The following is a 13,671-nucleotide window of genomic DNA, read 5'->3' as shown; positions in this document are numbered from 1 at the left end:
CCACATTCACAAGAGCGCGCAAACCGAATCGAATACACGCATACGCGTCGCGCAATTTAACTCGCATTATCCGCGACTTTTTTAAAGTTATGAAAAATTCACGATATTTGATATTCTGCGAAGGCTACTATTGGAACATCTACTTTGACCATTAATTAACACATGTAATTGTTCTCATCATGATTCCTCAACGGCCATTGGTTTTTTTTTGTAATGTATTTGATCCTTGACATTTTTTTGAACAAGAAAAACGCAAAAGCCAGTCGTGCAAATCTCGAAAAATAATATATATGACGGCGAGAAAGTGAAAAACTATCTTATTGTGAGAAAGCCTTCTCTTCAATTGGTCAGTGCGTTTATAAGCGCCTTCGTTACTGGCTTTGCTGTTTATTGCCTAGCAACGGAAAAGTATCGTTGCCAAGGTTTCCGTGGTGTAACCATTTGCATAGCAACGAAATAAGACTCCTCCCTTGTAGGCATGGTCACCATCGTTAAGCTAAAATTGACATCGGGTTCTTTAAGCTATCGTTGTCCTGTGCTCGAAGAAGAGGTTAAATAGGCACCAGCTATCTATTCGTTTGCTGTTTCAATTGCGTTGAGTTTGGACCTTTTTTCTGCTGCCAGCAACTTTCAATTAGATGGCGGAAAGGTTGGTTAGTTCAAAGAGGAAAAAAGGGTAGCATCATGGATCTGCAAGAGGTCAGGAAGGAAAAAGAGGTACAAGCGGGAGAGAGAGAGAGAGAGAGCATCTTTATATGTGTATATTTGCAGGCATTTATCTGTTTTAGGGGTGCAGACATGTGGATTTGATTGCAATAAACGCGATGCTTATACAACTGATGCATTAATACAGAACTAATAGTGCGGGTACAAAGAAATCTGCACTATCTTAGTTTGCGTATCTATTGTATATATCTATCGATCCAAATAACGTCAGTGCTCATGCATCAATAGATTGTATATCTGTGTATAGTTGGACGTAATAAATGATCATCATGTCTACTAAGCAATGTCGATAGCGTGTAAAAACTAAGCCAAATGCTATTCAGACATAGTAGGTTTATTCTTTTTTGCTTCGCGTATTTTGCAGCGGTAGATACCATTGCATCCAGAGACTGTGCGGATACATCAGTCTAATGCCTTCATTTGTGTATGTCGCGGCAGAAAGATGCTCTTTACGCGAGTTAATGGGATGACGTATTAATCAACATAGTGGGTGACCATAGAAGGATATAACTCGTGATCAACATGGGACCATTTGTGTGTACGTGCCCGTTGCAAGAAGATGGAAAATGATCAATCAAGTGCCATTATAATATTATTACGGCGGCAGACACCATTATTAAATGATTTATTAAATAAGCGAAAAAGCATCATTGGCAGTGGGAGCGTGTTTATGCTTGAGTCCTTGAGTGTATAGGACTGAGAGAGAGAGTGAGGGGGAAGCGGAGACACTACAGAAACGCGCACTAAAACATGAGACGGGATTTTAAACACGCGCCCCTTTTCTTTTCCGCAACGCGTGTTGATTTTGAACCTTTTTTTTTATTGCATCCGCGCGTGGAAAAACCTGACCTTTTATTCTTTTGTTCCTTTTTCAGCTTAAGTTCCCTTTTCCCACTCTTCAATCCACCCAGCGACTCAACAACGACTTAACTAAAATGCAAGTCGCACCACCGTCGATATTGCATCCAGCAGATGCTCCAGTAACCCCTCCGTCGTCCCAGGAAAAATCATTTGACGATATACCATCATCCCCTACCGACGTGTCTCGAGTAAGCTTTTTTTTATCCGTTGTTCTGAAACATGGCCATCCAGAAAAAAACATCATGTTGGAGTCATGAGCTTGCAATAGTGCATATAAGCTAAGAAGAAGCGAAAACTAACCTTATTATTTACGCGTCGTGCTTATCGACAACATCAATAACCGTTACAGCACTTGGCGTCATTAAAAACAAGGCTCGACTTTGCATGCTTCAAACTGCACCATGGATGGGAGAGCAGCACACTATTTGACGTCGAAATGATGTGGAAGAAGAAGCAACGTCAAATGTACAGCGAGATCCCCAGGCCTCGCGTCACGCAACAGGATATCCTCGACAAACGCGCACAAGTGCCTTCCGCGAGGACCAGCAAAGCGAAACGCGCGCGTTTGACGCGTACCCTATCCGCCCCATCACCTCCACCTGCGCATCACACCTACAAGAAGCGAAAGAGCCAGCAGTTGCCTCGACGACGCGAGCTTATTTCGCAGCCAATGGAGATACGACCGCGTCAAATACAGCCCCGACCTCCACGGGATCCCTACCGCTTCTACCACCCTGGTGACAAGGAGCAAAAACGTTTAGAACGAGCTACGAGAGTGGAGCAGCAGCAACAACCTTATTATGATCACGATCATACACAGAAAGAGCAGCAACCATCGCTTGAAGAGAGATTGGAACGGGAACAGAGCGAGGAACAAGAAGAGGAGGATGAAACACAAGATATGGAAAGCACTACAACGGCGGAAGAAGAACGAATGTGCCCTCAGCATGAGCAAGAGGAACATGAACAACAAGAGCAACAGCAACCAAAGAGCTCGCTGGACTTCTTGTCGTATGCGATTGCAATGACAGAGGGCGATCAAGATACAGGTGGGTTAAGTGCGGTTGGTTCTTCGTCGTCGCAGCCTCAGCCTGACCTCAGCAACATTGAACCCAATGAGTTTGACGACGAGCGGGACGGTGGCAACAGTAGTCAAACACGGACCACACTACTTCGAAGACCCGATTGGGATGGTCGTACGCAGAAGAAACCGGCCTCAGCATTTCACAGTGTTACCAATGATGATCGATTTTCTGGAGGCGAAACCGAAAGTGATGAACCCAGCCCGCCCAGCTCTCCGGTTGCTGCTGCTGCCCATGCCATCATGATGTTTGTGAATGATCATTACTCCAGAAGCAGCAAAGACCGCGTGTACCATAACAACAACAACAGTCATACCGATCATCATTGAATGTAACCCAGCACCCCCCCCCTTCTCCTCCTTACTTCTACATATACACTCTCTATCAAACAACACCACATTGTCATTATTCTCAATTGTCACCTTCTTTCACTAAACTACAAGTACATCATCACACTATTCACGCACACACGCTCTGTTTACTTACCTAACTTTTTCTTTTCTTTTGTTTTCTGTTCTCTTTCTTTTTCAAGTAATACCTTTTTTACTTACACACGTCTTGTACATATTCCACGAATAAATTACTTGATCTTCTCGTTCAGACATACGCTTGAGATTGCATGAACCTTAAAAAAGCCAGTTATAACCAGCGTCTGTGCATACGGCATATGTGTGTGTGTGTAACGGCACTAGATCATGTTTGATACACGTTTCAAGTTAATATTCCATCAAAGCTCGAGATAGTAACTAATTTTGTAACCACGTAGTATTCAATATAACTACAGTCATAGATCATTCATCACCCAGTTCATTACCCTTGTATGTGATTTCTGCTTTGAAGCACTCATGCACATAGCTTATGAAATACTCTCACCAACATATTCTCTGCATATTCGAGAGCAAAACAGAATCCTGCAGCAACGTCATAAATGACTCTATATATCACGTAGTAATTTCCAGCCGCGCGAGTATTTTTTGCTATGTACAGATTCTGCTTGTATTACACAAGATACCCTTTCTAAATCATAGCAAGCGTGTTCTAAGCGCATGCATCAAGTCGCATGATTTGAACTGTATCTGCTGCAACGTATAAATTTGCCATGAGCCCGTAAATAACATCACCATCTGCTTCTACTTGCGAGCACTAAAACCACCTTAACGAACACTAGCCATAATTGAATAATGTTCTTAAGTTTCACCGACTTTCCTTTGCAACGTGTGTCCGAACCGACCCTGGCACGACAGGTTCCGACACATTTAGACCTGACCAGTTTGTACACGGCTTAAAATCCCGTGCCATTTTCTATAATTGCCAGAAGAACATTTTTGAATGTTTGCTGTTCACAAGGTGGGTAAGTTTCTTGAGCATCTTTTATGTCATCACCCTTTTCTTTTCTCTGGTGAGAGGAATGCCAAACGCTGTTGTCTAGTCTGATTTGTGGCTCTTCCTATCTAAAAGTCACCGAAATTATCAATTGTACTGTATCTTCTTTACCCTTGAATCGTATGGTTTCCGATGGCTACTTTGGCTGCAGTTTGAGATGGAGCATATTGATGTATGTGTCCTGTAGCTTTTCGTAAAGAAGCTCATTATTATTCAAAAAGACTTGAATTCGTAATATAAATGGTCTAGTAATGGCTACTAATTAGGCGTACTCTCGCTCTACTATCTCAGGGGTTGGCATCATACATCGGTTGCTGGCAATGACGATTGATAGCTCTCCTATAACTACTCTACTTAAAAGTCGAGCTTACAAGCAAAGCAGTGTTAGAAACAAAATAGTCAGTAAGTCACTATAGTTACTCCAGTTCAACCGATATAGCATTGCGATAGTGTTTATAGGTGACATTTATAACCTGTGTCGTAAATGTCCAAACCTTCCGGTATCTTAGCACAATCTCTGCAAGTGTCAGAACAACATATCTTGGAGTTCCTTTCTTTAGGATTTGATTTCTAATCGAGGCATCACCGTGACAGGAAGTAATATTCTCTTCCTCTAATGACCAGTGACCTTTACTCTATGCTATAACGATCAATGAGTAACTGTTATAACGCTGTTGAGCTTCTTGTTATCTTTGGGACATAGCAAATGTGCTCAAAGCCTACGATTACAAACAGATAAACCGTGAATAATCTAAGCTGTTGTTATACGGTACACGAGCATGATAACTATCACTCGATTCATTATAAAACAACTTGAAGGTTAGTTTGAGAATATAATACCAGAGGAACTATGAATGTCACTATGAGAAGGACCATCAGATCGGATAAGTCGTATCATAGTATACACTTCCCCAACCTTGGTTTAAATTTAGTCCCTTTTCATTTTCAGCTACATCATACACTTGGCGTAATATTAGACCGGCAACGGTCGGGTGGTAAAGAGGCCGATGTGCCCTTTCTTGTTAAAGAAATAAATGCAGCAACAAAACTTACTAAAAAGCCAAGCGTTGCAAACGTGTTGCTGAGAAACATAGAGCGTCTACTTCCTGTAATAGCTAGAAACTATCAAGTGAGTTTGATAACCAGGTAATGGACTTTATTTTTTTAATAATCATCATTAAATAGTAATAATAAGTCGTAGCAACATGATGACAATTGCTATGGTGTGCTAGTGTTTATATGTAATGGCGGTGAAGAAATGGTTCGGACGCTTTTGTGATGGGTCGTACAGTGAAGAGAATGCTGCCCAAGGTCCGCCACCACCGGGACGCAAGCAGAAATGCAGTTTATTGTCGTCGCGCCATGCTCTTTTTTCCCACTTTAGATCTCAAAAGCGTGCAAAACTCCGAGTTTTCTTTTTGTAAGGTGAGATGCGTGCATGCTTTTTATTCCGCCATCTGGTCTAATCAAGCTTTCAAACAATAAAGCAGCACTAAATGGCTATTGTATGATGGGTGCACAGACTACATAAAGTACGGGTCCAACCTGGCCCTTTGCTGGAATAGTTTCAATTTTTATGCAGGGCCACATATAATTTTAGCACCAGTGAAAAGTTTAACTGTATTAAAGTAGCCGCTACTATTACTACATTTAAAATGACATAAGGGAGAGATAGGTCATTATGTAAAAGGAGGAGGGTGAAAAGGGAGAGAAATCGACCAGGCTGTCTGCCAACTACATCATCTACTGCTATTATTATCATATACCGATTACACTGCATATCGTGTTGCACACACACAAAATCGCTGTTTGGTGTTCGCTCTTTTCTACGCAAAAGGCATATTTGCCCTCTTCTTTTTTTACATTGCTTAACCGTCAAGAAGTTAAACAGAGACAGGTGCTCTTATGTATGCCACGTTACCAAGTGGAGCTTAATCCGGGCAGTGGGGAGCAGCTGTTGGATGGGAAATTCCGGTGTTCTTGCCTGCTGCGTGTCATTAATTTAAGAGCAGCAAAAGGAAGGAGATGAGAGAGAGAGAGAGACAGCTCTGTGCACACATGCAAGTGTCTTGAGCGGGAACGCAAGATGGAGCCGAGAAAGAGAAGAAAGGGCAGGCAAATGTCGTACAAGCTAAATTGCGGTCCAAGAAAAAGAACGAGCAATTCCAGGTGGAGGTATAAAAGGCTCAAGCTAAACTTCTTTGAACACACATCTTTCTTCTCTACTAACTTCTTTTCGTATATCTTTCCTTTGTGATTTAAAGAGCTTTGGTTCTCTTTAACCCTCACCCCCCATATCAATCCTTTATACAACCCCCTTCCTTTCTTTTTATCTTATAAAAAATGACAAACCAACTTGTTATCTTCATGGCGACGTTGTTGCTCGTTGCAGCCACGCTGGTTACCGCCATGCCCATTCCTGAATCCTTTGTTAAGCGAAACGTAGTCGCCGAGAAACGCTACGATCACGAGGCCTGGCAACGTAAGGCTATTGCTTCCCAACAGGCCGTCGCTGACCAGATGGCTGCCGAAAACGAAGAGTGGCAGCAGGAGGCTCTTGCTTCGCAATCCGCTGTCGCTGCTGCTCAGGCATCGGCCTTCTATGCTGAGGCTGCTGCTGCTGGCCATCCCGCTCATGGTCAGGATCATTCCAGCCACAACACCAAGGAAGCTCACCAAAAGCCATCTGCCACCACCACGACGACCGAGGCTCCCAAAGCCACCACGACTCCTGCCAAGAAGCAAACAACGACGACTGAAGAGCCCGAACCTACTACCACCACCGTTCGTAAGGAGAAACCAACGACTACCACTACTACCACTACTAAAACGACCACTACAACCACTACCACTAAGAAGCCTACCACCACTACCACCACCGTGAAGCCTACTACCACTACCACCACCACCACCACCACCCAGAAGCCTACCACGACAACCACGACCGAAAAGGCAGAGGAAACTGGCGGCAGCAGTGGCGGCGGCAGCAGCAGTGGCTCCCACTCTGGTGAAGGTACCTTCTACAACACTGGCCTTGGTTCCTGCGGCATTACCAACACCGACAGCGACCTGATTGCTGCCATGAACCACATTGACATGGCCAACGAAGGTAACCCCAACGAAAACCCCAACTGTGGTCGCAAGATCAAGGTGAACGGTCCCAACGGCAGCGTCACTGTTGAAATCACGGACACTTGCCCGACCTGTGCCCAGGGTGATGTTGGTAAGTACTAGTAGTCCTCCCCCTTTTTCTTTTCAGGAACGGTGATACACAAAAGAAATTTATTAAACACACGCACCATCCCAATTATAGATTTGAGTCCAGCTGCCTTTGGCGCGATTGCAGAGTTCGATGACGGCCGTGTGGAGATCTCTTGGGACTGGATTAGCTAAATAACATTAGAGTAAAAAAATACAAAAGCAGCAGCAGCAGCAACAGCATATAAAATGTAGCTTATATTTCTTTTTTGTCTTAGTGTGATTCCGAGTTTTCCATCTGCAAAACACACCTTCACCAGCAACAACTCTATTATTGTATTTTTATTCACTCTCTCACTCTCTCCCCCTTTCCAATTTACTTTATAAATTAAATATACAAAGGATCACGACACGCTGATCTCTCTCTGTGTTGTGCATGGCAACAATGTGCAGATAGGATGGTCTTCTTCTTGCTCCAACATGCATGTGCAACAGAAGACACTCGTATTCAGGTAGTGATAAGTCTGGAACCCAAAAGCCCAGTAGATCTTAACAATAGGAGTAACAACAGCAACAATAATAATAATAAATGAAAGAATAATTATGTTTTTTTAATCATACAATGGAAATTAAAGTCGCTCGGCTAGCGACTGTTCGATACTCTTGTTGATAAAATCACGTTTGTAGTTCATATCCATGCCAAACGTATCTGAAAGCGTGTCACGGACTTGCTTCTTGGTCAGAAGCATCAGATCGTTTGTGTCCAATATCCGCTTGATTTCTTCCACAATCTCGGATTCGCTAGGTATTATACTGCTACTTCTATTATTGTTGCTGCCATTATTGCTTCGTCGTTGTCGAGGGGTGTACGAAATGGCAGGAGGTGAGGGCGTTGCCTGTGTGTAACGACACGATGAGGAAGAAACGACACTGCCAGGACCGTCTGTGGTGCTACCGCGACAATACGAGGACATGTCATCCTTCTCCCAATGCTGTTCTTCGCATTCATATTCAGACCATCGCTTGGTCGGGACCGTCGATGGATCAAATGCGCCTTCCTCTGGACCCACGGCTTTCTTTTGCCCTCGTTCGCCCAGAACAATACGTGTGTTACCCCAGGAAAAGTCGTCAAAATGCCAAAACGCGTATAGAGGTACCAAAAAGGAAAAGACAGGTATCGCAAGAATATACACGATCATCCAGCCAATATGTTCCCACTAGTCAGATTATGGAATTATTAGCACACAATTTCTTTTTTTTCTTTCTCTTTTTTCTAAAAACTAATTTTTTTTCTTACCTTGCGTCGTAAGATAAATATAATGGCTTGTAACCCGTACACGCCTGCAAGTGTGATGATCGAAATAAGTGGTACTTGACTTGTGCTCGTGCTCAATTGGTAGATCAGGTAGCCGAGGTAACACACGACAGCTGGCATCACCAACGTGCTGAGCAAATCGAGCATCACAACGAACCGCATGGAGAAACAGCAAAAGCCACACAGTTGTGGGAGAAACATGAGCTCGCCCAGGTTGTGTACGGTTGAATTAATCCAGCGACGGCGCTGGGATAGTAACACTGGCCACTCGTCCGGAGCGTTGGTCATACATGCTGCGTCCGCCGTGAACTTCGTCTTATAATTGGGGAAATGCTTCAAAATCAATGTCGTCAGGTAGCGATCCTCGCCCAGGTGGAGCAAATTCTTTTTGTGCAGCGTGTCAACGTAAATCTCGGCATAGTCGTTGATGACTGCATGTGACACGAGCAATGGCTTGTTGCTGGTGGATCGAATGCGATACATACAGAAACAGCCGGGCAAGCATGTAACAGAGCCGAACAGTGACTCAAATGCCTTGGACAAATAATGCGAGATGTAGTACTCGTACACCTGGATCATGGTCACCCATGTATCCTTTTCGTTGGACAACATGGTCTCGCCACATAGCCCAACAATCTTTGGGTCACGGACAAAATGGCCCACCATCCGACTTAGTGCGTTTGGCATGACTTCGGTATCCGCGTCAATCATCAGGACGAACTCGTAAAAGCTTGGATGGACACCAATGACATTTTTGAGTTCATGATAAATGCCCAGTTCCAAGGGTGTCATGGGCGAATCGTGATGCACCTTGTTCAAGAACCGCATCAAAACCATCTGCGAGTCTCGCTTGCCACGGTTGCCGGACTTGTGTCGCTCGTTGGGAGTGCCGACTTTGACAACCACGATATAAGGCACGACATGCCCTGCGTACTCGTACAATCCAGAATAGATCTTGGCCATATTATGCTGCTGCTGGCCTTGGCCCAACGACAAGAACGACACGGGCTCAGGATCATAACTGTGGTCGACACCAAGGAGATCCAAAACAATGCGGGGCGTTGACCGGTCGTTACCGCTACCGACAATCATACCATCGGCAATCAGGAACAAAAGCTTACGTTTGTCGTCGTACTTGAGTGCAGCTACTGAATCAATCGTCTTGCGTAGCGACTCTTCGCCCTCTGTATAGCAGGGCACTTGGCACACAATGAACTTGTCGTATTCGTCGTTATCATACTTGTTGCTTTGCGTCAAACAGAGTGCTGCCAAAAACTTGAACAGAATGACGCTGCATAAAAAGACAGTAATCAACAGCAGCAAGTACTCAGAAAACAGACATTTCGGCGAGTTTCTCGTGTCGACCTTGCCCACCAAAAACAGGTTTCTCATACACGTCAGTTGACGATCCCGTTTGTCCTTGTCGAGTGGCAGTGCATCAAAGTGAGCAGAAATATCGGTGCCCGCCAGTTGTCGAAATAGCTCCGTAATTGAATTGTCAATAAAGTCGGCACCGATACTGTTGCTCGCCGCCGTTGTGTCCGCGGATTGTTGATCTGGCCCTCGAATACCGCGACCGCCCATCATGTACGAGGTCATATCATAAACGTTGTTGTGCAAGATAGCCCATCGACGCTCTGTGCTAATACCACCAACTTGGACTGGTGACGATGCTTGATTCTTGATATCCTCGGTATCATATCCCATGAAACCAAGACGGTAGTTCTTGCGCATGTACACCATTTGCTCAAAGTACCAGTCGGGCCGATAGTCATCGCGAAAATATCGAAAGTCGTGGTAAGCAGCGTTTGAATCGGTGATATTGATCCGTGTTTCAAGCGTCACTTCTTTGGGTACAGGCGCATTGTTGCCATCACACAGTGCTGAGACTTGTACTGGGAACAGATCACTGACGTCTTGGCCGGCGTACTGGGTCAATGCATTCACAGGAATTACCTCGCTCGCCCAATGACGTGGGGCAAAAGACGTTAGATCAAACACCTCGCCGCGGATGGCTACGTATGCATTATCTTTGCCGCTATGCGCCTGTAATTCCGACTGCGTGTACAGATCTTGATGTTGACAAAGCAGCTGACCGAAAAAGCAAATAAACCAAATCATGGCACCGCATAGAATAAAAATCAATGTACATAGCGCCACTTTTTCACGCCAAGCCATGCGGATATCCGACCGTCGCATACCACCCAAGGAGCTCAACAAGATGCCTGGTATCCACCACGTCGATAGCCATGTCAAAAACACCCAGATGCCACGCGCCTTGGATGTCTTGCGTCGATTATCTTTCTTGTTGATATCCTTTTTATTGTTACTGATGGATTTGTCGCTGGGTGTCTTGGTCAATGTGGTAGTCGTTGTGTCATCGCACGCTTGTGATCCGCTGCAAACAGAACCTGTGTCGGTATAGCAGTTTGTGTAGCAGTTATCGTCCGAGTACATGGATCCTCCATCCATCATGGATGATGGACCTTTCATGGCGCATGAGCCAGCATCGCCTGTATCAAGCATTGCTGCAGAACCTGACATTGCTTCGTCCCCAGTATCTTCATCTATACACCGTTACGGTCGTATTAGCTATATACATGATAGGATAAAATACAACATATATTTTATAAAAATACCAAATGGAACGCCTTTTGCTAAACATCGTGCCCGCCGTTGTTCCCGCTTTTCAATGGCTCTCAATCTGTTCTCAAGAACCATCCATGCGTATCCATGAAGATAGATCTATTTTGAAAGTTAACAACAAAGTTAATGCTACTAGTTGCTGTGAGCTTCCTTCTCTTCCGTATTTACCTGCTCTTCACCAACGACCATCATCTTTGTATTCCAGTTATACGAGCCCATGACAGCAACACACATATCACGTAGATCAGCATTCAAATCAGCACAGGTGCTTTGCTGGATAATGTCGGCGTATCGTTCTCCAAACTCTGTAATCGCCATCTTGATCTTGTATTCGTGTCGTGCACGTATTGCCAAGTCTAGAATATTAAACATGTGCACTTGGGAAGCAATCTTTTTCCCATCGCACGAGCTTGGTAGGTGCAAATCGTTTGGGTCGAGACACAGGACCCACCATACTTCGGTTTCTTGTAATGTTTTAAAAAGCTCGTCCATGGCGTCATCCAACGGCTGCAGTGGACCATTCTGCTGCTTCTTTTGCTGTTGCTGCTCTTCAGATGCTGCTGCTGCTGGTTTGTTATTGTTGCTCTTGCGTTTCATTGATGGCGATCGACGTGGTTTTGACGACTGCTCAGCAGCTACGATTGCTTGTCCTTTTAACTCGGTATTGACAGTTTTCTGTAAAAATAATTGTTGTGCCAGTGCATTCCTGCAGTCATCGCTTCGGAACAGGGAGACAAAATCGGCATTGAGCGTTGGCTCATTGCATTTGTCCAAGAATTGACTGCGGTTGTACGTTGATGGAGCTGTAAAATGTTGGATCGTGAATGTATCGGGTCGTTTGATGGTGAGACAAGGATGCTGCTTGTTTTTATTGATGAATGGCTCCATGGTTTTTGTTCTTGGTTTTGCCGATGATGGCGCTGTTTCTGGTGCTACTGCTGTTGCTGTTGTTGCTGCTTCCAACATCAGTGCAATACATTGAGCACTGGTAGATTGGTATGTGGCCGGATCGCGATCAATGGCTTGTTCACGATATACTTCGATATTGTGATTAAACGTATGCTGTAACATGAACTGGTGCCATTTTTCATTTGCAAAATTGAGCTGAAACTGATCAAATGACGTTGCTGAAATTGCCGGCCCATTATTCTTTGCTGCCGCCTCGAATCCAGGGAAATCCGTCAAGCTAATGAAATTTTCAAATGTCGACTTGCACAGCTTTTTGTTGATGGCCTCGACCACAAATGTAAACAGCAACGAATACAAGGTTTGTGCAAGTAAATCGCGCTGCTTTGATGCTTGTTCGGCATCCAATACGACTGTTGTCATGTCGCGTTGGATCATTTTGGTTTGATACAATAGTACATTTTCTATAGCTTTTGGTTCGACGCCCAAAAACAATGCCACGAGCTCCAATGTGGCAGGATTTTTGATACTTGTCTCCTTGTTATTATTACTGCCCGGCATAGACGCTCCACCTATAAATTGAAGATTGCCAAGGTGCAAAATGGCTGCAAGGATCTGTGCCATGTTGTGCCAGACCGTCTTGTCGACACCAAGCGACTTTAGATCGGATTTGAGTTCCAAGAGGTCTTCTTGTGTGCTGTTGAATAGCGGAGTGTCTTTGGTTTTGTACAGATATCGGAACTGGGATCCATTGCTGTCGCCAAGTTGCAACGTCTTGTCATGCACGAGGTAGTACAGGACTTGGAAATTCGACATCGACTCGTCGCCTGGTTCGGTGATGCGTGAACGTTCGAGCAAATAGTCCAAAAACTTAGCGCCAATCATGCGTCCGCGTTCGTTGAACTGAATTTCGACGTGGCTACCGAAACGTGATGCGTTATTGTTGCCTAGCGTTCGACAGTGTCCAAAGGTTCCAAGAATAGCAAACGCTCGTTGGACGTGTTGCTGTACTCGACTAGTCTTTTTGTTGCCTCCACTGAGAGTCATCAAGTGTTCTAAGGCTGCAACCCGCATACTTGATTTCCCACTACCGCTCAATCCTCTGTTAGGATGCGCAACAATAACGACGTCAAGTCAATGATATATAGTTTAGTTTTTATTTTCTATATGTTATGACAAATATTATCCAATTCCTCTCCCTTTGCCTCTTTCTCTGTCTAAATTATGTCAGATCTCTTTCCGTAAATTTACCTGAAGATGATGGATTGATCCTGACCTGTTCGACGTAGGTGGAAATAGGCTTGGTTGACATGCTGGAATATATGCGGATCCAATTGCCGTGGCGCTTGCTGTTCTTCTTGAGTATTTTCTCTAGCCGGTTCCTTGTATTCTGCTAGGTATTTTTCGCTCGTTTCACGGATGGATGCAGTGAGAAGATCCTTGTATGGATTTACAACGATCAATGTAGAATTGCGTATGCGGGTGAAGATCTTATCCTGCAGGAATCTTGTCCGTATTGTTGTAACAAGTGAGTCCTCTGTGAGGTTGTTGATG

General features: G+C 44.5%; 3 protein-coding genes across 3 annotated transcripts; 2 read left to right on the top strand and 1 right to left on the bottom strand.

Moving 5' to 3' along the window:
* The first annotated feature begins 1,529 nt into the window (after window positions 1-1,529).
* On the top strand, window positions 1,530-3,290 carry BDB00DRAFT_797671 (uncharacterized protein). The gene is made up of 2 exons (XM_053121562.1): window positions 1,530-1,775; window positions 1,937-3,290. The coding sequence occupies exons 1-2, from the start codon at window positions 1,662-1,664 to the stop codon at window positions 2,996-2,998; spliced, it is 1,176 nt and encodes a 391-aa protein (XP_052985256.1). The 5' UTR covers window positions 1,530-1,661; the 3' UTR covers window positions 2,999-3,290.
* Window positions 3,291-7,049: 3,759 nt separating this feature from the next.
* On the top strand, window positions 7,050-7,436 carry BDB00DRAFT_742358 (RlpA-like double-psi beta-barrel-protein domain-containing protein-containing protein; the record flags this gene model as incomplete). The annotated part of the gene is made up of 2 exons (XM_053118475.1): window positions 7,050-7,275; window positions 7,366-7,436. Coding segments are annotated over 2 exons (297 nt in total), but the record flags the coding sequence as incomplete, so codon positions are not given.
* Window positions 7,437-7,874: 438 nt separating this feature from the next.
* BDB00DRAFT_949498 (chitin synthase-domain-containing protein) lies at window positions 7,875-13,453 on the bottom strand. Its single transcript, XM_053129569.1, has 5 exons — window positions 13,369-13,453; window positions 11,380-13,219; window positions 11,166-11,310; window positions 8,548-11,078; window positions 7,875-8,467 (listed from the first exon to the last, which is right to left on the bottom strand). The coding sequence occupies exons 2-5, from the start codon at window positions 13,189-13,191 to the stop codon at window positions 7,880-7,882; spliced, it is 5,076 nt and encodes a 1,691-aa protein (XP_052985254.1). The 5' UTR covers window positions 13,192-13,219; window positions 13,369-13,453; the 3' UTR covers window positions 7,875-7,879.
* Between the last annotated feature and the right edge of the window lie 218 nt (window positions 13,454-13,671).

The sequence above is a fragment of the Zychaea mexicana genome (assembly GCF_025766255.1).
Source record: "Zychaea mexicana strain RSA 1403 chromosome Unknown BDB00scaffold_3, whole genome shotgun sequence".
NCBI lineage: Eukaryota > Fungi > Mucoromycota > Mucoromycetes > Mucorales > Lichtheimiaceae > Zychaea > Zychaea mexicana.
Note: the sequence above shows the minus strand (reverse complement) of the source record. Positions and strands in the feature narration are given on the sequence as shown.